Raw genomic sequence first — 26041 nt, 5'->3', positions numbered from 1 at the left:
GATCTTTAAGGTCCTTTCCAGCCCAAATCATTCTATGATATGTTTATCCAAGTTACCAAGTTGCAAAAACATATTGAGATCCTGTAATCAGCCAGTACTCTGCAGGCCTACAGCAAATGTTTCATGAACTGTGAATTTTATTTTAGGAAGTACCTAGTGATGCACAGTGTAGAGTTTGTAGTCACGGTGGTATAAATTTGATAGAGCACATGAAGTACAGGAAGGGAGGTTGCTCCAAAAATTGTTGCAACAAATTTCCCCATCATTTCAAAAGCAAATTCTGAAAGAAAAAAAAATATCTCTTGTGCTTGAGAAAAGGGAAAAGAGAAAGAGAAAAGTGGAAAAAATGTTGCTTCCCATGTCTGTTATGCCTTTTTATTTTTCCTCATCACTGGAAGGAAAAAAAAAAACCAAAACCATAAAAAACCTTGACCTTGCTCTAATGCTAGCTCACAGCTGCTAGGGAATTTACATCTCCTGTGGCAGGTGTTAATCATGGTGAGACTAAAGAGCAGTTCCACTTCAGTGACTCTTTCTATGTGTTAGTAGGTGGTAGCATAGTCAGGACTCAAATTATAAGAGATTATGTTTTCAGAGATGTATTGAAAACTCCAACCCAGTAATTATGTTTTCTAAAGTAGTCAATTTGTGTTGCGTTACTGCTGGAGACATTCTGCATTGCCTAAGTGATGTGTTCTTACCACCTGAGTTCCGGAAACATAAGTAGGAAAAAAAAATTAAGTAGGTGGATCCTGTTAAAATAGAACTTTGGAAGCTAGAAAGTCGTAAGACTTTATGCTCCAGGAGGAGGTGTAGTGAGGCGATGTAGTTTTATGCAGTGATAAAGGGTACAATTGCCAGCTTCCTGTATTGAGGGGAAGTTGAGGGCAGAGTGATCCAAGACTTGGAAAAAACAGGTCTCTACAATGGTGAGTGCAGTAACAGTTCGGTTAGCTAGTTTGGCCCCAGGAACAAATACACAGGCAGTTTTACACATCTGACAGTGCAGTAGCAGCTTGGTACGTGTAGTCCACAGCTCATTGAAATGAAAAGAGTAATAGTAAAAACTTAGCAGTGGGACTTTGGGGAATTCGTTGGGAGTTAAAGTGGGTAACCAAGTTAGTTCTAATTCAAGATGCAGCTAGACAAAGTGTGATAGTGAGAACAGGCAGTCAGGAACAGCAACGTTCACCATTCACAAGCCTGTATCTTGCCCTTTGACTAGAGATGAGGGCAAAGGTCCAAACCTGTGAGTTACCTCAGCTAGGAAGTGCTGGCAGAGGTCCCTCTTTATGCCAGCTTTGGTGATCCTAGGCATCTGATTTCTGCTTTCTCGTATGCCTGTAACTTTCTGAGCAGAGTGGCATTTTTGTCTCACCTAAACCAAAGCTGGATTCAGAAATAAGTGTTCCTCTTTCTGGTTGCATAACAGGGGACAAATACCTGTTAACAGCTGCTGTCCTCTTCTTTTAGAGCACAGCTGGAGCACCAGGGCGAAATGGCAGTGCTGGTCCTTCTATTTTTCTTTTTACTGACTAGAGTGCTTGTTCAGCAATATTAGTGTAAAGACATGCAACTCACTAGGCTATGAGTGGATCTGTGTGGGATTCTTTTCTACCCTGAAACTCTGCCACAATGCAAAAAAAATTAAGTATCATAAGGAGCAGAGAGTGTGAGAGTGAGCGTGTAAGGATATCAGGCTGCTCTCTGTTACTCTGACATTTTTTGTGCTTCTCTATGGGAGAGGCAATAGTTGTATCTGCATCATGGACTGTTCAGTTCATGCACGTTAAGCAAAACTTCCTTTGGCCAAACTGCAAATAAATTCCTGATAATGTAACTGCTACTTAACTACAGTTACTAGAAAAATCTTCTCTTGACTGTCTAGTAGATACAGAAACAAAACAAACAGAAGGGAGTTTGTTTTCCCCACATTACATCACATCTCATGAATTTCTATTAAGCTTCTTTTCAGTGTAAATTAAGAATATCCCTGTTGTTTCGAAGAGATGACAGCATCCTGCCCAGTGAGCCAAAGAAATGATAACGCACTCTTACAGTGATTTGGCCTACAGTGAGGAAATCAGCCTTGTTAGCTCTTCTAAGAATAAAGCAAAACAAAACAGTTACTACAGGGGTCAGAGTTGCATCCTTTAGAATGTAATTAATCAAAGGCACTAATAAGAACACCACTTTGTTGCCATTTCTTAGAGTGGTTGGATCAGAGCAACTTGAAGAATAGGGACAACCTCACCATATTGACCCTAGGACTTGGCAAGATAAAGAGAAGCTGTGAGAGCTACTTGAACAGTCTTCTGCATCGCTGAACCCAGCCTTGCCCCACCGTAAAATATCCTACGAGCAGGCAGCTGCAGGTGAAGTCTCTTTGTGAGTGTCACCAGCAGGGGGGATTGTCTCCTACAGCTCTAGCAGCAGTGCAGTGCAGGAGGCAGACAAAGGCGATACTATTATTCATGCTTTATTTGGTACAAACAATGCATTTTAATCTGCCTACCAGAAATCAAGCCAGACTGAGTCATAACTGTGGTGAGCTTGGATGCCTGAATTGTTCCTAATGTCTGAGCGAGCCTTTTCTTCCTGCTTCTGCCAATCTGATTTGCAATCCAAAGGAGTTTGTAGTGTTAACATAAGTACATTGAATGGGTTTTGACTAATTCAGTCTCAGTTGAAAATGAGTGTGTATGTAATGGGATATTTCTGAGAAGCAGCCTCTTGTATTGTGCTCTTCTGAGTACGAGGTTTGTTTGAATGCTGCCATAGTCTTTATAGGACATCATAGCCATGTCTTTGAAGCATTGACCTAATAAAATCTAGTGCTGGGAGCCAGTTAAACGTGAAACAAACGTAACCTCTACCCAACCCAGTCCCTCCAGACAGGGATCAGACTTTCAACCTCGGTTTTTTACACAGTGGGAAAGAACCAGCAATTAAAACTTCTTAAATCCTTGTATTTGTCAATTGTCAAAATTAATAGACACCAATAAATGTTTTCTACAGTGGAGACAGGCAGAAACAGATCATCACACTGATTAGTGTTTTTCTTTTGAAAAAGGGGCTGAGTTTATTGATTATTATGAGACCAGCACATTCCTGACTTGCTCTATTATCCCAGACAAGTCACTTATTTTCAGACCCTTCTGTTCCTTTTACGTGCTCTGTTTGTTTTGCCTACTTAGACTGAAAGCACTTTGTCTGCTTTATGTAATGCCAGGCCCAACAAAGCTCTGCTTTACTTTGAGGCCTTTAGACACTGATGAAACATAAATACTTTCAAAGACAGTTAGCAACACTGGCTTTGAATGGGTAGTCATAGCCTGGCCTGAGAAGGGGGAATTTTTACTGCTCTTCCCTACCTGGTGATTAATATTGTCTTGGAAAGGAGGAGACTGGGAATTTTTGCAAACATTATAAATGTTCAAAATACTTGCACAGTTGTGGCAGACTCTGAAGGAGTTGGATTGTGAGTGGTTACATTGCATTTGGCTGAAAATCAAATTAGCTTTATTGATACCTGTATGCCTAATAATACCCAAAACCCAGAAGAGGTTTAGTAAAAATTAAAGAACTCCCTGCCCTAAGCAGACACTCATGATTACTTAGAAAATGGAACCATCAAGTGCCTCAAGGGAGAGGAGCTTGACAATGTGGTAATGTTTAGGCTGTAAAACAAACAAACAAACAAATCAAAATGGGCTTTACTTTGAAGAATTATATAAATCTTCCATTCCTTCCTTTATTTTGTTTTTTATTAATTTTTTCACAGTAGCACCTGAGAGTCCCAGTCAGCATAAGGAGCAAGACAATGTACAAACCCTGACACAAAAAGGCTGTTGTTCCTCCAAAGAGCAGTTGGTCTCAGGGCACAGTGAGAGGGCCAAATTAAGTTAAGAGATGCCTGGTCTGACTACATTTTATAACCTTTTTCTCTCCAGAAGTTCCTGTCATCTCAGTTCTGCCAGTTGATCTACTTTTTAATTTTTTTTTTCAACTTGACTTTTTTAATAGTCGGACTGCATTCTTTAGTAATTAGATGAAGAGCTGAGATGGGTGGAACTCTGGCAGAGACATAGGGTTAAGTATCCAAGGGGTGAAAACCTCTTAACCCATGATCATCAGCAGAAGACACAGCAAGTGAACATGCACTGATTAACTCAGCCCTGATCTCATGGGCGTGGAAAATAAGTGCAGTCAGAACTTCCTCTTGCATATTTGGTGCCAGGCTGTGATGAGGAGCACCTGCAAAGACAGTCACTGTTGAAATTACTCTGGCCTTTAATTTCTTTGTTTTAAAAGCTAAAGGAAGTCCCACCAAAATTACTTTAATTAACAGAGTGACTGATGTAATCATAGGAAGGCACGTTTAAGTGCAGACAGAGTATATACAGTTTGCTTCACCCCACTTCTGGTGTACAAGGAGCTTTTAATGTAGGTAGGGGCACTAATTATTCCACAGATGCCACACAGAAGTTGTGGTGTGTGTGTTTTCACTCAGAAGATCTGTGGCTGCCAAAATGTCCTCTGTAATCAAAGACAATATTTCTATCATGGGAGTGATCCAGGTTTAGTCTGTTGATATCATCATGGTGGACTGTTCTAATTCACCTTCTAGTTCAGTAACGTGCATTCCTAGTAATTGTAATTATTTAAGAAATAGTACTAGGTCATTAGAGCTCCTGATCCTCAAGGCAGGCTCATTGTTCACTTGTCTCAAGTGTATACAGATGGAAGTAATATCTCATAAATTCAGTAGGTTAGGTGCATCTGTATAGGCTGTTAGATACATGTTAGATGATAGTTGGAGAATCCTGAATCTGCACAGTGTCAAGGGCAGTTAGACGCTTTCATACTTGGCAATGCAACTTCACTAGAGCTAGCTAACAGGACATGGTGTGGACAGCAGCACATCTGAGAGCTTGCCTTTCTTTAGCATGTGGGAATGTCACTTGGAATTCACACCTGTGTGTCCTTGCAGTCATCTAATTTTTTTTTCTTTCTCTCTAAACATGTCAATATAACTGAAGCTCTTCTTAAGAACTGTGAGAAAAGGTGGAGGGCGCAGCTTCTGGCTTGGTGGTGTGAAATGAAAGTGTGCAATGGAGATCTACAAAAGCACTTGCTCTTTGGATTTTGGTACTGTTCAGGCAGGCACTATGCTGACCTTCCGTGTTTTGCCAGGACAGGCAGTTCTGGTTCTGTGCAGAGGTAGCTGTATACAACTTAGCCAGAGAGTTCAGACAGCTTCAAGGTTATGCAGCAGCTGAGTAGGAGTTTTCAGGAACAGTTTTGGACTTTAATTTTTAATTACATCCTTTTTTATTTTTTCAGTTTGGCCCCGCAGTGAAATATGATTAAGGCAGTACTAAAAGTTTTCCACACCAACAATTTCACCTTCAAAGGCATTTGCAGCTGTGACCTCAGATACTGCCTCTGTGTTTCACTTATTTCTCCTCTACTGACAGAAGGAAGAATTCATGTTTGCTGTTCATAAATTGGATCATGCCAGAGAACATCCTGACTCTACGTGCAATCTCTCTCCCTGCAGTCCATCTGCTTAATCTGCCAACCCTAAATTTTCACCTACCCACCTGATTTGAAAAGGGGCAGATATTAGATTTTTCTCTGAAATGAACTGCTGAATTAACAACTCTCTCTTCTGAGGGCCACAAATGGAAATGAAGGGCTAATTCCCTGTGCCGTGGCACTCAGTCCTGAATTATGTGGCAGGCACTTCTATGTGATGCATACAATATTCTTAGAAACCATTTTGATGAGGTGTCACTACGTCAGCCAGGAGAAAATGCAAATGAAAGGCTCAACAGATAACAAACCAGAGGAATTTCTTCAGTCTGAGGTTCATGTCCTCATTCAGGAGTTAGATTTGGAATCTGCTTGTCTTGGGTATCATCAGAGTTTGTTTTGAAAGCATGGACACAGCTGTCCAGAAAATCTGAAAGGTTTGCTGGCCAGCTCCTTTTTTTTTTCGACAGGTTACATATGGCTTTGATGTGCTGCAAATACACCTATATGATCTATGTCCAGGTCAAAACTGTCTAGTTTAATGTTTAGCACTAGGTCCTTCATAGCCTTTCAGTCAAGGGCTTCAGTTAGGTCTTAACAGTTCAGGTCTTTGTGCAGGTTCTACAGCAGAAAGGTTGGTACGTACTGGGGTAGGGAATATTTTGGCTCACTATGTCAGATATAGCCATTGGTCCCAATCTGGCAATTACTTCAGTGTGTATGTAATTTTAAGCACATAAGTAATTCCAGTCAGTCAGGCTTGTGTTTAAGTGCATTGCTGACTGGGGAATTTCTGGCTTCTATAGCTGTTCAGATCCTGGCTCCCAGGAGTCTTCCTCCAAATTTAACAGCATTTCTGTTTTACTCTCTTGTGGTACGAAAGTGGTAGCCTGGTTTGCTCTGTCAGCACAGACAGCAAATTTGCTTTCGCTACCTTCCTGTGAGGATCTATCATTTATGCATTGGACTGATAACTTGATGGCCATAAACACGCTATGATTAACTTTGAGAGGCTAAGCAATACATATTGTTAAAGTTGATACTCATTAGTTAGGCTGCATGAAAGTGCAACCTAGCTAATTGGAAAAAATTTTGTGAAGTTGGACGCTTACTCCACAAAGTTCAGAAGTTTACAGAGCCTAATTAGGGCAATGCAGAATAAGAAGCAGGAGACAAGTTAGAAATTGAATTGCTTTTGCACCAGGATTGGGAAAGAAATGTGTAAGATCCTTTGAGCTGTTTGAACTAGAATATGAAGCTACATCATCTCCATGCTATACATGAGATAAATATTGTTCAGGACTGCAAAGGAGAAGATATAGCAGCTTAACTCTTCAGGGAGAGGAAGTACTGTTTGGGACATTTGTAGGTAAGGGGAATGTATTTAAATCTATGGTGCTATTCCTTATCCTGATTTTTTTAAAAAATGGATCCTTCACTTTATTACACCCTAACCTAGATGAATGATGGAGTTTCTCCTTTCCTCTGGGCAGTGATGTGTCAGATCTTTTTTTTGTACTCAGTTGTACTAGGAAATGTCTCCAGGCCATTTGCCACTTTGACCCTAGCTGTGGAAGAATCAGCCTATAATAGGGAGACAGTACTGCCTTACAGTGCAGGCCTTTCTCTTCCTTTTTACCCACATCCTTCCCTTGAAGAGCAGACTGTCCAGCCTGACCCAGGTCAAAATGGGAGAATGGCAAAAGCAACAATAGACTTGCTTTTCCTGCGAGGCTGCACTTTTGCTGTTTACCAGCCAAGTGTATGAGGTAAACTTACTTGTTATTTCATTAAATATGTATTTAACTCTTTCCTGTTTTCAAAACTGGCATTGTCTATACCATTGAGGTTTTGGGACACAAACGCTTTTTTACAAGAGTCTTGTTCACTGCTAGATTTTCCAAAGCATGGACCATACCCGCCACTGCTGTACACATGCATCAAACCCTTTCTCATCTCTTGGGACTTCTGACATAATCCAGCATAATTCTCCTATGGGACAAGTTGTTCCACAGTTGCCAAAGTAAGATTTCTTTTGCCTTCTGATTAAGCATTTGAGACTGGCAACTCTCTGAGATGGGACATGGAATTAGAAGGGTCATTGGCTGATCAGTACAGGCAGCTCCTAAGCTCCTGCAATACTGCCTGGGCCTTTCAGTTGTCTGTAACTACAGAGACAACTTCACGTCAGATGTGGTCTGGTGAGATGAGCACCTTGTAGCCTTGGGCACCATCCTCCCCACTACATCCTAGTTGACTTTCACATCTTCAGCTCTTTCTCCAGGCAGTGGGAAAAGGCACACGTAGATGGGAAGTTCTGTCAGCTGTAGCTAGTGTCTTCTCTGTCAGAAAATCCACAGCTGTTCCCAGGTGCAGCCCAAATATCTCCAACCAGAGCAGCAAGAAGTGGGCTGCAGTTTATGACAAGTTTTCATGGCTTCCATAGAATAAATGGGAGCATGTAGCTCTGTGGGTTGCATCAGACAGCACAGCCTGGTATTGCTCTCTCTTTTCCTCAGCTGTGCAGTCCTGCAGTTAAGGCTTCTGTTCATACTTAAGAGTGAGAATGATCTGAGGAGAGGTGTGTGTAAGGGTCTAGAGCATAGCTGGGACTGTGCTTGTGGGGAGAGGTGGTATCAGTCACCTTCTGATGCCTCAGAAGGGATATCATGTTCTTCAGATCCAGAGAGAAGCAGCATCTTCACTGATTGCCTTGTCCCACTGCCAGGATGAGGCTATAACAAGTAAATGGCTTGGTAATAGGAGGAGTTGCAGAAGGGCCCCAGGAGTGCAAGCAGGTGGTACAGCTGGTGATGACAGGCTCAGTCTGTGGGAACAGTATGTGTGCTGGAGATAGCCAGGAGAACTCATTTTAGCAGGAGCTGGGCAGACTCACAGTCACATGGGCCCTGGCTCAGCTGTACAGCCTGAGCTTTAGGAAGTTGAGAGGGCAAAGTTTTCAGAACTTGCATATTGCAGCTGAGTGACTCCACAGCATACTAACTCCCTTTCTTGGGGCTAACACGCTGTTCTCACAGTCCTATTTCTGCAACGATCACAAAACGGAGGACAACACCCCCACCCCCCAATTTCTAATCTGACAGTGTATTTGGAATTCGCTCAGGAATTGGGCGAAGATTCAGTTTGAGTATTTGATATGAAGTGTTCACTTCTGGCTAATGCTATTTCTGTAACATCCCTCCTTCAGAGCATGATTTAGGAGGACTCTCTGATAGAAAGGCACTGCCACTTGCTGACTCTGCGTTAGCTCCTGCAGCATTTTGAATGCAGCTTAATTCCCCTGTGAAAAGAACTGACACAACCAATCCCCATGAACTCTTCACACTTGACAGAAACACAAGTGAAGAGCTTGATCCATAACAATTAGGAAATTGGGATCAAAAGCAGGCAGGCTTACCCCAAACTGTTTTGCTCAGAGGTGATACTGCAGCTTATAATATACAACTTAATTACTAGAGAACATCATTTCTGCAAGTGAAGGCAGTTTCCAGTGTGAAAAAGCTGCTATAAATATAGTTCTAAATTCTACTCAAATTAGGTTAGGAGAGCATGAGTGTGAATAGTATTTAAAAGAACAAAAGGATAACCTTAGGTGGTGTTGTCCTATTTCTGGCATCACTCCTCAGTGGAAAGGCCATTGTCACCCATCTGGCCTCATGTGTCATTCAGAAACAAGAAATCAAGAACAAGACAGAAATGGTCTTAAAATCCTTTTCCAAACAGAAATTGTTGTCCTACTTCAGAGCAGTGGCAGGCATGTTCAGGGCTGTGGTTGCTCTGTCAAGGCACACTGAACTATGTTTGCTATGAACAGTCCTTTTTTATGTCTCAGGTACCATGTTAACAAAAGGCTAAACTGCAGGAGGGATTCATCCTCCCCCACGCTTTGCGCTTTTCCTCTTATTTTATACACTTACTCTACACTATATACACTCCGTACAGTGGAACCCAGACTCGTAAGATGGATGTGAATTTAAGATTTTGGGGGTTTTATATATTCTGTGTGAATAGTCTGACAATGCAGAATATTTCACATACCTTAGCATTTGGTTTTTTTCTTTTTCTCATGCAACACTTAGCTTCACTGAGGGTTGGCTGTCAACAACCATTACCCAGCAGTGAGTTAGATACAAGAGTTACTAAGTTATATAACAGTGTAAAGATTTGCAGACTCAGTAAGTCCTATCTCCTCATGACTAGGTTTTTTTTTGGCCTTCTGGCTATATAGTCTATATTAAACTTTTTTCAGGGCAGTGATTGAAGCAGTATTACTGAAGGAGTTTTAGCACTGAAATTTCCTGGTCCCTTAGGGATTTTTCCAGAACAAAACATTACCAAATTGCTGGCTGGTCGTTGGGAAAATGTGTCCCAGAATCACAACTGTGTTTTAACCAGAGAGAGAGAGACCTTTACAGTTTGTCATGTTTATATCTTATGTGCTGTGGGGGTAGTGCTTTCATAACATGACCGTAAAGTAATGCTAATTCTCAGCCTCTGAACTCTCTTCACAGAAAGATGCTAGAACATCCTAGCTCTGGATTTGGTTTTTTGTCCTTTTTAGGGTTGTGTGTGTGTGTGGTTTGCATTATCACTTGTTTCATATTTTACCTCATAGGATGCAGGTTCTTCAGCACTTTGAGGCTTTACTGTCATTTTCCTCTGTGTGGCAGGTCTTTTTTTCAGTGCTTATTGGAGTATATTTTTTCTGCTGTGGTCAAGCATCAATATTTAGCATCCTTGAATAGAACAATGTAAGCACCTATTGTAAACATTTCAGCAGATAAAAAATCTCAGCTGAGAAGAGGAAAAAAGGGTCAAGGTCACAAAGCCAAATCCACAAAGTTATGTAGGTGGTGTGAATTTGAGCATCACTGTGTCTAAATGTTGAGTTTGTGGTGGCCACAGCATAATCTGTGTCCTTGAGTTAGGCACCTGTACAGTAAGTGTGATGTACAGATACCCAAGGTACTTCAGCATTGCCTAATGTACTTGCTTTTCAGGGTGGATTATCACACAGAGCATTTCATGCTCATGACAGTAGAGTTAGCTTGCGTTATGCTGCTGGAAGCTGGAGGTAAGCTTTTGCTTTCTGTTGTTCCACTTTATATAAAACAAATCAAGGCTCTCTGGGCTAAGAGGGTGAGAGCAAAGGGATGACTTACTAATTGAAAGTCCTGGACACCCACTTGGGAGGGAGGAGCTCTTGGTTCTGGTTTCTGCCTTATTTCTGAATTTATATTATAATGGGTATCGAATACTTCTACTTATTTCTGCCAGAGTGACTGAAATTTTTCTAGATAAAACATGAAGGTGTACAAGTCTATGGGGCCTGATGAGATCCATCCATGGATCCTGAAGGAACTGGCAAATGAAGTTGCTAGGCCACTCTTCATCATATTTGAGAGGTCATGACAGTCTGGTGAAGTGACCACTGACTGGAAAAGGGGAAACATCGCCCCCATTTTTAAAAAGGGAAGAAAGGAAGATTTGGGCAACTACAGGCCAGTCAGTCTTACCTCTGTGCATGGCAAGATCATGGAGCAGATCCTCCTGAAGGCTCTGCCAGGGCACATGGATAATGTGGAGATGATTGGTGGCAACCAACATGGCTTCACCAAGGGAAAATCCTGCCTGACAAATTTGGTAGCCTTTTATGATGGCATGGCAACATCAGTAGATAAGGGAAGAGCAACTGATGTCATTTATCTGGACTTGTGCAAGGCCTTTGACACTGTCCTGCATGACATCCTGGTGTCCAAGTTGGAAAGACATGGATTTGATGGATGGACCACTCGGTGGATAAGGAATTGGTTGGAAAGCCACACTCAAAGGGTTGCGGTCAGTGGTTCAATGTCCAAGTGGAGACCGGTGACAAGTGGTGTCCCTCAAGGATTGGTACTGGGACCGGTACTGTTTGATATCTTTGTTGGCGATATGGATGGTGGGATTGAGTGCACCCTCAGCAAGTTTGCCGATGACACCAAGCTGCGTGGTGTGGTTGATACACTGGAGGGAAGGGATGCCATCCAGAGGGACCTGGACAGGGTGGAGAGGTGGGCCCAGGCCAACCTCATGAAGTTTAACAAGGCCAAGTGTAAGGTCCTGCACGTGGGTCGATGCAATCCCAAGCACAGATACAGGCTGGGTAATGAGTGGATTGAGAACAGTCCTGAGGAGAAGGACTTGGGCGTGTTGGTGGGTGATAAGATCAACATGAGCCAACAGTGTGCATTTGCAGCCCAAAAAGCCAACCAGATTCTGGACTGCATCAAAAGAAGTGTGGTCAGTAGGTCAAGGGAGGTGATTCTGCCTCTCTACTCTGACCTCGTGAGACCCCACCTGGAATACTGTGTCCAGTTCTGTAGCCCCCAATACAAGAAGGATATAGAACTGTTAGAACAAGTCCAGAGGAGGGCTACCAAGATGATCAGGGCACTAGAGCACCTTTCCTATGAGGACAGGCTGAGAGAGTTGGGCTTGTTCAGCCTGGAAAAGAGAAGGCTCTGGGGAGACCTTATAGTGGCCTTCCAGTACCTGAAGGGTGCCTGCAAGAAGGCTGGGGAGGGACTTTTTACAAGGAACTGTAATGACAGGACGAGGGGTAATAGGTGGAAGCTGAGGGAGGGGAGGTTTAGATTAAATATAAGGAAGAAGTTTTTTACTGTGAGGGTGGTGAGGCAGTGGAACAGGTTGCCCAAGGAGGTTGTGGATGCTCCATCCCTGGCAGTGTTCAAGGCCAGGTTGGATGGAGCCTTGAGCAACCTGGTCTAGTGGAAGGTGTCCCTGCCATAGCAGGGGGGTTGGAACTAGACGATCTTTGAGGTCCCTTCCAACCCAAACCATTCTATGATTCTATGATTCTATGATTAATTAAAATGGAGATAAATTGAACTACTTAACCTTTCCCCATTCCTCCTCACCTCACCTTTGCTAGTGTGCACTTGCAGGTCATTAGATTCAATTAAGTAAGTGCATCAGTGGTAGAAAGCAATGATTAGGCATTTCCTAAGTTAGAATATGTTTAGATAGACTGTAACATAAGAAAATAACCAGAGTAACATTAAAGTTTTGTCTAAAGCTGGAGCCCATGAGAACTGAGTGAAAGTTGAAGCATTTTCTGGTGAAGTGGTACCCCACTGAATTCTGTCTTCAAATTAGTGGGAGCAATATTCTATCCTCTATCTTTTATGCACTCTTTTAGCCTTTGATACTGTGTACCATTTTGATTAGCAAGTGATTTCACATCAATGTGTTCAGCATAGAAGGAGCTTGTTATATAAAGGTAACATGTTGGTTGTGTGTTGTCTAAAGGTATTTACATCTTGTAATATACATAGCAAGTTCTTAAGGGGGGGAATGCTTTTGTTTATGTTCATTCATGGTTGATATTTTCCTTTTCTCATTGCTAGCAGCAGATGAAGGAATGCAAATGTACATGTTCAGTAGTAAAACTGTCCAGTTCTGAGCTGTGACAAATTATACAACAGGTAGTGATCAGGGAAAAAAACAACAAACAACTACCCACAACCTAGAATGTGTGTCACGTTAGCACTGTCTTTTAAGTGAGAATTTCATTGCCTTCTACAGTAAGTTATAACTGCTCTGAATTTTACCCCTTAAAAATCATTGCTTTAGGCAGAATCCTGCCTATCGTGCAATATCATCTTACTAACATTCCAGTATTACTTTGGTGCTCTGTGACAGGTTAAACCTTGTAGAAATGGAGCAAAGAAATGTTACCATTGCTTTTCATCCATTCATAAACTGGTGACAATTTATGAAGTTGGAGGAAAGCCCAAACGATAGCATGCAAGTCTAGTCAGAAGTAAGAAAAGTAGAGGCAGAATGCATAGCAGAACATTTCTGGCACGTATGTGTATGCTGTGATTCTGTGATGTGGGCTCTGACTACAACAATATGCACAAGGCAAAGTTGGAGGGATTAGTTACATTATGAACAAGATTTTGCCCATCTCTTGAAATTCGATGTGTTTTTTATTTGACTCAGACCATGCTTTGTAGTCTGACAATGAAATTAGAGGCCTTTTTGTAACTTTGAAAGGCAAAGATCTTAGAAGAAAGATAAGATGAGATCATGAGTTGTATCTGTGCCACGATTTTTGGCAGTATTTTGCAGAATTATTTTGCATATGAATTGTACCAGCTCTATCTGTCTTTCAAACTTTTATTTCAATGGGTCTGTAGTACATGTAGAAGCTGGTAAGGAAGTCAAGAAGGTGTATCAGAGAGCACTATCTTGTTATATGTAATTTTATGAACCATTTTGATTATTTACCTTAGTGGTGATGCTTATGCTGTTCCAGACACCATTTCTCTTCACCAAAGTATGTGTCACAAAGTAGAGTAGTTGCTACAACCATGAGCAAAAATGTTTAGTCCTTGCTGCATAGTGCAGGCATTTTAGAAAAATAAATTAATAAAAATTTTAAAAATCCCCAAGTGTTTTAACTGCTCAGGCTATTGGATAGGGAAGGATACACCCCTGTTCTCCTTTATGTGAAACTTGGTCTGATAAAGGTTTGCAAGTGCTTTCTGTGTTTAGGCCTGCAGGTGAAAAAAAAATACAGGGAAATACTCTGAGAATCTAAGTAGATCTTGAGTTACTGAACAATTCAGAAGTATTAAGACACAAGCAGTTTTACATATTCCTGTTCACAAAAATACAGGCCCAAGCAATGCTAGGCAGCAGCTCAAAGGGCATTTTAGGAAGCTGGTAGCAAATAAATATCACTCAGGCACCTAAACGTAGCAACTGGATGCCTGGTTTTACTGATTTAGCCTCAAGTGCCTACCATGCTAGTCAAGCAATGGTTGGCATGGCCACAGTGGGAAGCTGCTGTGCTATGAGCAAGGCAGCGTGAGTCCTGTCCTCACTATTGCCAAGGGCCTGCCCTATGACTTTATATTTGCTGATACTTTATTTCTCTTTCCAAAACAGGAAAAGGTGGAGATTTCTGGACTCTTTTATCATGTTTCCCTCTCAAATTGCTCTAGGTACAGCTTGTCATCGCAAGATAAACTTTGCAAAACCTTGCTTGCCACTGGGGGGCGGGGGGGGAGAGAGAATGCATTTGAACGACCATAGTTTGTGTGTGCATCTGGTGCATGCAACTTTGTGCATGCAACTTTGTCCTGTGTTCATACTAGAATTGTGTGGTATAAAGGTTTTGCAAGTAGCTAGTAACAGTTTTATGAAAACAGGTTAAATATCTTGCTTGGTTTAAAACCCATTCTCTGCTTGATCCCTAGGAGAGAATGCAGCAGTTCTCCCCGTGTGCTCATGTTTAGCAAAAGCTAAAGCAGATTATGGTTTTTAAGAGCTAAGCTTTGGATTTTTTGCAGGTCGGTGTGAGGGGTGACATGTTGCGTCGGTGTGCTGAATACAAAAATGTTTAGTTTAGAAGTGTGCTTACATGGGTTTAATACACAAGCTTCAACAGTCATATAGGTAGCTATTCTACTTCAGTTTAAGCCTAGCAAAAATAACATACAAACTGGAAGAAAAAAAAAGCCTTTTGTACTTGTTTAAGTGCGCCATCTTAAATGTCTTAAATTAAATTAGCGCAACCTTTTTGTAATGCAAGTAATGGCTGAGTTAAATGCAGCTATCAGCTGGAGAAGGAAAATTGTCAGTATCAGTACCTTACAAGTGGCACGGTTTACCTTATCAGTAATGCAGTAATGGAAGGATTGGGGATTAGATTATTCCTCCCACAGGTGTTCTCTGTAATAGAGGATGTGGGTCAACCCAAACTGATTTTGTCCAGATGGACTTGGAACATTGTATGGTGAGAAGCTACAATAAGCAGTTTAACACTCATTGATTGGAAGGTGTCTATAAGAACTCCCTTCTCAAATTTAACTCTGAAGTAACCAGAAGCCTCCAAGTTCTCATACATGTATTTACTGCTAGAATTCTTCTTACAGATCACTGTCTTGTAAAACTACTTCTCCTGGAAGAAGAGTCAATAGCCCATTCTCCCGAGAGTTACGGTTATCCACTACCAGTTTGAAAACAAGTCTATGCCTGAGTGTTCTGTTTGTTTTCTGGCAGCCAAGCTTTCTTCTTTCATGTGTATGAGCTATTGCACATGGTGGTGTTAGGATAAAATAGCGTAACACAAGCTACAGGGCTCCGCAGAGCATGCGTACACTTAGTCAGCACACATAACCTCATCAGCTTTTCATATAAGTTTCCAAAGGGCATTTAATTTCTAGTGTAATCCTAGGTAGTTCCTGTTTAAGTGGGCCATGTACATTGAAGTCAGCCTGTAATTTCTAGTACAGATAGTTCCAGCAGGGTTGTTGAGCTGCATTTATGTAAACATTGACAGAAAGCAGCGACACAGAACATGCACTATTCTTGTGGTCTTCACTTGCCCTGACATAGCAGAACTCCGTTTTTCAAGGATGTACTCTGTGGAGTTCCAAACAGCTACATCACTGAGCTTTAATTGTCTCCTGCTCTTAAAATAGAAACCATTAGAAACTAGTGTTGTAGTGTGGTTTTTCTAACTGATCAGTCTAATCTCTAGCCTGCAGCCATTGTTAAACTGCTAATAAAAAAGTATAAATTAGCCAGCAATTTTTCTTAAATTTAGAGAAAGTAATTCAACAGTTCCTTTCTTCAAGGCTCTTGAAACTGCATTTGGTGGGGAAAACTACATTCTCAGAAATATTTCCATAGTATTTATTTTTGTATTTATCTTCAGCTTAACATAATTATCAAGGGTGGCCCTTCCATTTTAGAGAGAAAATATAAGTGGACCATATACTTGTATTATAAAATAACTAGAAAAGATAGTTTGTGTGCTTGTAAGGTGTGTATTTGCTTAACCTCATCTAGTGTAAGCATCTTTCCAGTACAAAATTTGGGGGTTCTGTAGCTAGTTTGCATTCCCATCATGCATATCCCAAGATTTCCTTAGCATGTGCAAAGGATGACAAATATCAGTACTTCATACAACTATATTTAATAAGTTATTACAGAAAAAAATAAAGTCCAAACTACAAAGTTTAAGCAGTTGTAAGCAATAGCAGCATTGAGCTCCATGTTTAGTCACAGTACTGCAGTTCCATACAAGCATTAGTCCAAGCCAAAAAGGAAGAAGCCTTGTTAGAATTACTAGCAAAAACAATCTAAGAGAACATGTAATAAAAGATACAGTACATTTAAAATTAGTTGAAAAACAAGTACAGAGATCTTAGCTGTGAATGCTCTAAAAGTTATGTCCATTATTTTGACAGTAAAATTACAAATATCTAATACTTTATACCCCAACAGAACTACGTCCAGGAAAAAAAAAAAAAAAAAAAAAAAAAGGAGCCAAAATTATCTCTTATTAGCACCCTGGTTTTCTACTTACTGCTAATTTTTTTCTCATGTAAATTTGAGTGTGTCAGAATTATGTGACCAGTGTGATTTCTGACCAGCTACCCATTTGGGGTATAGAGTAGTCACTAACATGAATATAAAATACTCTGTGGTATGATAGAACACTATAGCAGCAGAGATTAAGAAGTTTGTCTGGTTTAAAAAAAAAGAAAGAAAGGAAGGAAAAGAAAAAGGGTTTAGCTGACATCATACAAACTAGCATAAAAGCAACTACATACAAGCCAGATTAAACAAAAGAGACATTTCTACAAATCTGTGACTAATCTTTCACTCATACCTTGCAAGTAGAGATGTCACAATACTGAAATATTAACATGGGAGCTTTTCCCAGTTAAGCGCCTTTTTTTTTTCTTTTTTTTTTTTTTCTTTTTTTACTACTCTAACAGATAGTGAAATCAGCAAAGTTATTTGCTAACTGCATGTTTGCAATACAATTTGTTTTAGCCCATGCCTTGCTAGCAGGCTATAAAATACAAGCATGTAGGCAGAAATATAAGCATAAACTTTGTACCACTTAGCAGGAATTTTTTTATTCCCTCTTCATTCCTTAATCTCCTTTGTTTGCAATTTGCGTACATTCCAACCAGTAGTACCTAATTTGAGTCTAAATTTTACTTCACTATTTGATCTAGTCTATACATTACTTACAGAACTGAACACACAGAGGATACACAATAGACCAACTCTGGACACATTTCTTTCCGCAAGTTACAGATGAGCCACTCTAACACTCTAGCGTAAGTTAGTCTAAAAGGTCATCAATAACTTGTTGAAGTAACTGTTTTGTCTAGAGAAAGTCATTGCATGCCCTGTTTACGCAACACCAGTTTTAGTCTGGATTGTTTCAGGTGCCAGAACAGAGTCACTGGCTTCAGGAAGGGGTTTCTTCTGGCTGCATAGGGAAACAAAGGTGATGTAAATGGCAGTGAAGTGAAAGGTGTTTGATACTGGCACTTGGTATTGCCAATACAAAAGAAAAAAAGGACAAAGACACAAGAGAGGCAGAGAAGAACGGAGAAAGACAAAGAAGCTGAACAGATGTTCAGACATGGTGGCAATATGGGTTACTGCATTGCTACCAGGAAATGGACATACATTATTTTGCATTAACTAGGCAGCCACCAACACTGTGGTAACTTCGTTAGAAAATGATGTGGGTACCTACAGTCTGCTCCATGCTGCCACTGATAAACATATGCAGGAAGGAAGTTGTGCAGGAAAGGGTCAATTTAATTAAATAAATAACACGGTGGCAAAATACAATGAAGAATATATACTTTAGGAGGTTCAATCTAAGACTACTGAAAAGAGAGTTTGTTGAGTTCATGACGAGAAAAGTAATGGAGCATTATGCTGAATGGGCAGGGTCAAAAACCCATTGTTTCAATAGATTTAGTTCCTTATAACGGCAATAGTATTTCATCAACACTGGTGGTGTATAAATCTAGACAGCGAACTGGTACTGTGACATCCCTATTATCTCCCTAAATCATTTTGATAAAGGAAAAGGCTTTTCAAAATATCACATTTTTTCTGCTTCATTCTGTCATTTTATTGCCCAATTCTTTGTTACAATTTTCCAATCACTTTACATAACCAACCATTTTCATCATTGCCACACTATTGTAAACCACATCAGCAAGTTAATACATAAAGCTTTGCATTTCAAAAAACTAGACACTTTAGTAACAATATTACAAAGATTTTAGCTTCAAAAATAACTGAAAATGAAAAAAATAAACTTTTAAAGAATTAGCATCATAAAATTAATTTATTCCAAGTAAAAATACAAAATAATATTAATGACATTGACCAGATATGAAAGTCTCTCCCAGAAACAACTATATTAATGGTTGAGAAAGCACTCCTTAAAGAAAATACGAAATAAAAATGAAAAATATGTAAATATGTTTAATTTTTTTCTTAGCAAAAAATCTTTCTAAAAATAACAATGAAAATTTGTCTCAGTACAAAGGCTACATTACTATTGAAAAAATACCAGCATGAAGAAAAGGTACATATTTGACAGTAGAAAAATGATTTTAGTGAATCACAATGTCTAAAGTCTGCAATGAAAATAAATCTGCAATAAAGATTTATGCCTTTTTTCTTTTCATTTTTCTTTTTTTTTTATACAAACAGTACAAACAGTATTGCACATAACAACAAATAGTCGAGGTTAGGTTAGCCTTCAAAAAAATCGACTAGTTCAAGTCTCACATCAGAAAAGGCCACAATAGGACCTGTTGTACCCAGGGGCTTCTTAGTCAAGTTGCAGTTCAGAACTCCATATTTTAAAAAATAACTTTTTTTGAAGGACCCTCTTTTAATATAACATATTAACAACTCAGGGGCACATTCATTTACAAAACAAAAGGGAGCATGTCATAATTTAATAAACTAAAAAAAGTTCTCTTTAAAAAAATACAAACAGAAGAACTCTCACAATTCTGGTCAGTCGTGCATAATCACACTTGATTATAAATATACAAATTAAGGGAAAATATTTTTTCACCTTCTATTCACAACTTTCAGCACCAAATGGAGTTTGTGTTTACACCTGTTCTTAATGATGATTCTGTTTTAGATTTAATCCAACATTATGCTATATTGTACATTTTCCAGCTTCTCTCTCTCTCTCTCTCTTTCTCTCTGGGGGTATTTTTCTACATGAAAGAGGGGTATTTCTTCAAAAAGGATTACTTCTTTCACATAATTAGGTAGATTTCTGTAGGTTAGCTATGATCTTTAATATTACAGTTATAAAGCTCTAACTTCTTCATTTTCAAAAAAACTCAAATAAGCATGAAAAAAATAAAGTTACCCATCTGTTAAATCATTTTTCTTGCAGAATTAAATTAATATATATTTTTCTGAATAAACTTACTTAGAAAATATCATTTTCTTTCCTATATTTCAAAATTGAGGTATTGCAAAAGATCATGTCAGTCAGAAAGCATGCCTTTTTCTTTAAAAAAAATCATCAGCCGACTGTTGAAAACTGTCTAGATACAAAAAGTAGTGCATAACAAAATGTCTTGTACAGATGAAAAAAAAACAGAAAAGACACCTGGGCTGGGAAAAGCAATATCACAAAAACGCCCAGAAGTAACTTCAAAAGGGATAATTATAATAAGCATTTTAAACCAGTAAAAAACTATTTTTTCTTTTTTTTTTTTCCAAAAACAGAAAAAATCCTTTCAAAGCCAATACTTGCAACTAAACGTTGGGAAAAACAACTTACTAAATTAGACACAAACAAGGACATCACAACAAACAAAACCCAGGACATTTAAATCTACTATGCGGTGTCATATCCAGTCAGATTGTCCCCAGAACTGCAAAAACAAAGGAGGAAAAAGAAAAAAAATAGTGTACACATTCTCACAATCATTAGTATACCAAGTGTGTTTATATTTATATGCTATCTGCAGCCCCATAGTTCATGCTAAAAAAATGTCCACTGTTAGCAGGTCTTAATTGTATTCAAGCTTCACAGGATACATCCAGGGATTAGAGAGATAACGCCACATCCACAGAGCAGACATCTCATGTTACTTTTGTATGCAGACATTTCTTTAGCACCACTTTTTTTCCTAACTTTCTTAAATGTGCCTAGTTTATTAGTTTGACAGACTATCTAATCGGTAGTGTATGTACGCTAGCATGAGCTCTTTGGTTTTCTGGACAAGGTCTGCAGCTACATAAATGATGCAAGCATTAGGAGAGAGATTGTAACTAAGAGCTCATTTCTGTTTATGTACCTGTTATGAACTGTCAAAAATGTGTTAATGTTGGATACAGAGGCTTTAACAGTTAAGTTTGATCACAGTACTAGACATAATCACTTTACTATATAAAATAAATTGCACGATATATAACAGAGCACCGCAAAGTACTTCATCTACCATCCACAAATTTGTTTTAAGAATATCCTACAGCTAGTTTTTATATTTGTTGTAATATAGGTCATTCTGTAATGGGCTGATCCTAATTTCAGAAGCATTACATTTACTGAGGCATGCCTTCCTCCAATCAGTAATCAATTTTTTTTTGTTACTGAGTATTTTGTAGCCTACGGAGATTCATAATTTGTGCATTGTGGGCAGGTTTTATATTAGACATATATAAAATTTATTGCATGCAGCAACCTGATTAAGTAAACATGCAGTCAAAAAATATTGACCTTCCTTGGAAGCTTTTCTGTATGCTATACTGATCTCCTTTCAGCAGCCATCACTATTTTAATCACATATTCATTTTTTAATTGATACCCTAGCCTGAATAGAGTATTATGGTATTAGTAATACCATTTTAATAGCAGCAAAAGCTATTGCAGCATACATTTACATAACACTAAAAGACCTAACAAAAAACCCCCAAACAAAAACAACAAACAAAACAAACAAAAAAAACCCCTCAGCAAAACAAAAGAAAAAAGTCTGATCCAGCTTATGAGGTATCATCCTTACAAGTCAAAATGGAGAGCAACTAAAGGCTTATTTTCTTTAAGGGTTATTACTACTCTAAATGACCCAAACTAATGATTGCTGAATATCTGTTTAAGTTTTTGCTACATCTGCCACCTACTTGTGAATATTACCTTTGGTAAGTCATCTGCTAGGGGCAAGTCTAAATTTCTGAAAATAAGTGCATGCTCCAGTTTAAAAATAAAAATAATTATAATTATAATAAAAAAATCTTCATCACATACACATCAACCCAGTGAAGGCTGATGAGAATGGCAGTCTACATAATGTCACTAGTGACAAGTCTTGTGTAGGAAATTAAGGTACCAAGCAGATGTTTGTGTGAATCAAAGTGCAAAATCAGTACAGTTACACTCTGCCGGTTTGTATTATACTGGACACTGAGTTCAGTAATGTGACTGTAAATAATAATAATAGTAATAAAAAGACCCATATCTTCATTAAAGTCGAGGACGAATGCACAGATTTCCAGAACACTAAGCCCTGAGGCAGCGCTCTCTTTTCACTCGATTTTATCTACTCCAGTACTTGTTGCTGGGTGAGGCCTGGGGTTCAGCTCCAGCGGAATGGGACGTGGCGGGGCCGGTCACCTCCCTCCTTTACCAGTGGTTTGTGGAACTCTCGCCCAGCACGAGAGTGTATGCTTGCCCAGCAGTATTCACAGTAATACTGCAAACAGGTAACATTGGCACAAAAGAATGGAGCAAATTTTCCACCACAGCGAGTGCCCTGGCATTCATCACACATCTGATCATCCAGCACATATGGCTTCACTTCCACCTGCACCAAGAAGAAGAAAAATAACTGTAAGAAGATGACATAGTTTTTGCTAAGTATGAACAGAAGGAACAATATTTGAATTCTTTTGACTCTACTGAAGGTTTTCAACTGATGCTGGATTAACCCAAAGAGCTTGGTAGTTAAATTTTCATACCAACCACTTTACTTGTCAGAAAATCTCAAGAAAGAAGGGTGTGCTTTGGTAACTATCCAACATTTCTTGGAAAAGTTAGGTATGTGAAAGTACTAAGATGGAAGTACAGTAAAAATAGCATCTCCGAGGCTGCTGTCTAAGAAACCTCGAAGAAAGTGAATACAGTTGTTACGGGGGCAGGGCGTGAGAGCAGCATTTAGGAAGAAAAATGATAAAGAACAAAATTATATTTCTAAACTTCAGAGGTCTGGTGAGTTTCAGAGGGGTTTTTTTTCCAGTTTTTTTTTTTTTGTTCTTTGTTTTTTGAGAACTCCAATATTCAGGACCAGACTAATAAATGAAGAGAAGATTCAAATTAAACAAGATTAAATGCACTTGTATTAAATACTCTGCCTTATGCTGGCAAAAATCACTATCTAAAGATTTTTAGCTCTAGAAACATAGTAAGATTTCATAGTGGTTCCAACTATGGCCTTGCCACCAATTACAAACAGGCTGGAGAGCTGCTGACTTTTGTCCTACACTCAGTTGTAAAAACATCTTAGGACTGGAATTCTTATTGTTTTTAAAGCACTTGTGCCAAACACCACAGTATGTTGATGCATGAGTAGGCACAATAATACTATTACAGAAATTGACAACATGAGAGTTCTCTCCTGTGTGTCTGTTCCTAAGAATCAAGCCTACACATTTAAATTGAGTGTTTATTCATTCTGGGAAAATCATTAGTTTATGCATGTGTAATTCTTATGGCTCTGTGATGCTATTTATGAAGTTGTTTAAGTACAGTCAACAACCTTAAAAGAGAGAGAGAAAAAATTGAAATATACATACTTTTATTATAAATAATTTTCCTGTAACTACACAAGTGATAGTCTGGCAAAATTTGTATATTGCAAGGAAAAATTGACTCCAGTAACTGCACTTAAATACATACAGTATTAAAGAAACACAGAATGAGAAATTAAGTTGAAAACCAAGAAACATATTATACCAAAAAGCTTTATGCTGAATTTTACTTCTGCTTATCCTGATCACATTTCAACAAATGTTACTCATCTGAAGTAAAGCTTATGTAGTGAATTATATTTCTTGCCTGTGGAACAGCTAGAACTGCCAATTTATTTTTTCATAAATTATACTGTGCTACTAGTATTGCATGGAACAAGTCTGAATAACTGCCATTCTGCGTATCGGATGCCCTACCACTAAAATTAGAAGTATCATGTAAAATAAAAGAGCACCGTCTCAAATGAAATTGGAAGAAAGCAGGTCCAATGTCCAGCACTTCTCCAGATCCCCACCTACTCACATTTCCAAAGCATGAATTGTGAACGTCTGAAATAGATTTTTCTCTCACTCATTTTCTTGTTTCGGTTACTAGTGGAATGATTTTAAAAATGTACGCTGCACAATTCAGGGTTGTCAATCTATTAGATTTAAAAACTAGTATTTAAGGACTGATACAAACCTGCAGATAAACCTATTTTAAAAACAGATAAAAGATAATTAAGTAAACTTAAATTATCAATCAACAACTGGGAAAAGTACTGATTGATGGAACAAACTCCCAGCTATGATAATTTGTGCCTCTATATTAAAGCTTAGGAAGAAAACCAAGTTTTTAAGCATGACCGGTATAGAAATCTCAAAGGGTTCAACATTGTAATTAAGATTCCAAAATTAATCTTCTTAGTCTCTCCATAAAATTTTTCAGAATTCAATGGACAAGAAGTATTTAGGAATGGCCTTGTCTTAGTTAAAATCATGAGGTATTGTAGCATCGTAGAAAAATAGTTTGAGGACTTATAATTCCATGACCTCATCTAATCTGACAAAAAGTTCAGTTCAGATTTTTAAAGAGAAAGTAAAAATAGCTTGGACTTTGCAACTGTGTGTTTTTATATGTATACTGCACATAATAGACACACCCAATACCTGTCAAGCTGACTTCTTAAGAAACAATTTATATTAGATTAAGTGGAAAACAAGCTATCCCTACTGTAAAAATACATAGCAGCAGTGCATGCTGTATGTTCTTTTGAATAATTCTAAATGCTGAGTCCTCAAACATAGGTGTTGTTTGTACATGAAAGCAAGAGATGAAGACAGAAGGTCTAAAGGAAGAAAGATATCTTGGAAATTAAGTAATGTTTTCTTTTAATGTCTTCAAGTCCGATTTCAGTAAATACCTTAACTTCACTCTATACTTGAAAAACCCTTTAGAAACCAGGATTTCATAGGGACTAAACTAAACCATCTCATTTTCCCCCCTTTTGCCTATCAAACATCTATTGGCGTTTGGTTTTAGTTAAATAATTCTCAAGACCTTGGAGGTCAGCATTACCTATGATACTTATGATAAACCTGCGTTTTAGGAACCTCAAGTCTAGATGCACATTACTGAAAGAAAATGTTGCCTAATAATGGCAGAAATGCCAGAAACTATATAAATAGCCACTAACTAAAAGCTGTTGATGCACAATAAGCAAATATCTAAAGGAAGAGAAAGAAGCTGGGAAATTCTACAGTGTTTGACCTTCAGAATTCAAAACAAAACCAAGAACAAACGAGCTTACAAGCAACTATTTTCTGGTTTTAGTGCTAAACAGTTAAGATGTTTAAGATACATTTTTTCACTCTGCTTCAGCTGCTTAAATAAGCTTTTAAACAATTAACAAATGTCATCTGAAGAACAGAGGTTACAGTGTTCTCCAACACAATATTAATATAAAGATGTTTTTCATTTTTGTACATTTTGTGAGTAACAACCGTTCTGTTCCATGTCATTTTACTTACCCGTTTATCAATGTCATTATGTTGGAGCTGGACAAAGCGAGCACTGATAGCAGCAATATAGCTTTGCTGATTGGAGAAAGCCACTCTGCCAGCACCTTTCGGATACTTCAACTCTGGGTCTGTATCAATGCCAGCATAGCAGACACCTCCATATAATCGGTCCATAATCATTGCCAATTCAACTGCAAAAAGTCAATTGTTAAATATTATAGATTTAACAGAAATAATAGTGTTGCATTTGGTTTGTGGCATTAAAAACAGCGCTGTTTGCCTTAGCATACTTGACTTCCAAAGTCTAAAATAGCAAACCCAAGTGTCGGTTTTAACAGATTGAATCAACCCTACATGAATTATAGTAAAAATATATAAAGGCAAAACCCAGAATCTGTAGAAAGAAACTTGGTGTGACTGAAGTGTGAAAAAAATGCAGAGTTACATTGTTAAAGTAGGTACCAGGTCAACTGTTTTAGAATTTATCATATTGTAAATGAAAACTGTGGTATTTGGGATTAGGTATTCAGGATGTCCACAAGGTCCAGCCAGGCTTGTTAGTGCTAGTTTACATATAAGAACACTTAAAGATATTCCTATATTTAGAATCTGATATTTTGCATCAAGTACATACTAAGGTTGAAAAGACATTAAGAAAGTGTTTGAAACAAAATTTTGTGAAACATCAGGGGTTATTACACTTAAAAGAAGCCTATATTTTGGATGCAACTTAACAGTATTTTTGTAGAACATTAACTTGATGGTGGATCTTTTAAAATGGTTTGTTGCTTTTTCTGACACTAAGAATAACTCTAAAGAAGTTATAAATATCATTCATAAAATAAGACAGACT

The 26041-nt window shown here is 38.6% G+C and overlaps 1 protein-coding gene and 1 long non-coding RNA gene across 11 annotated transcripts in view; one reads left to right on the top strand and one right to left on the bottom strand.

The window, feature by feature from the left end:
* Window positions 1–26041, top strand: part of LOC141925980 (uncharacterized) — an 80449-nt gene that overhangs the window by 2513 nt on the left and 51895 nt on the right. Inside the window, exon 2 of the long non-coding RNA XR_012624008.1 lies at window positions 10560–10633. This is a non-coding gene — a long non-coding RNA (uncharacterized LOC141925980). The remainder of the gene's footprint in view (window positions 1–10559; window positions 10634–26041) is intronic.
* The window catches only part of CPEB3 (cytoplasmic polyadenylation element binding protein 3), a 99442-nt gene continuing 89934 nt past the window's right edge, over window positions 16534–26041 (bottom strand). For all 10 annotated transcript variants that reach the window (XM_074830970.1, XM_074830971.1, XM_074830969.1 and 7 more), the window contains 2 exons: window positions 25198–25379; window positions 16534–22244 (listed from right to left, as the gene is read on the bottom strand). In XM_074830970.1, the coding sequence (XP_074687071.1) occupies window positions 22017–22244; window positions 25198–25379 (410 nt within the window). In that variant the 3' untranslated portion in view covers window positions 16534–22016. The remainder of the gene's footprint in view (window positions 22245–25197; window positions 25380–26041) is intronic.

This window comes from Strix aluco, chromosome 7, assembly GCF_031877795.1.
Source record: "Strix aluco isolate bStrAlu1 chromosome 7, bStrAlu1.hap1, whole genome shotgun sequence".
NCBI lineage: Eukaryota > Metazoa > Chordata > Aves > Strigiformes > Strigidae > Strix > Strix aluco.
The sequence above is the reverse complement of the archived record's forward strand: the minus strand, read 5'-3'. Positions and strand labels throughout refer to the sequence as shown.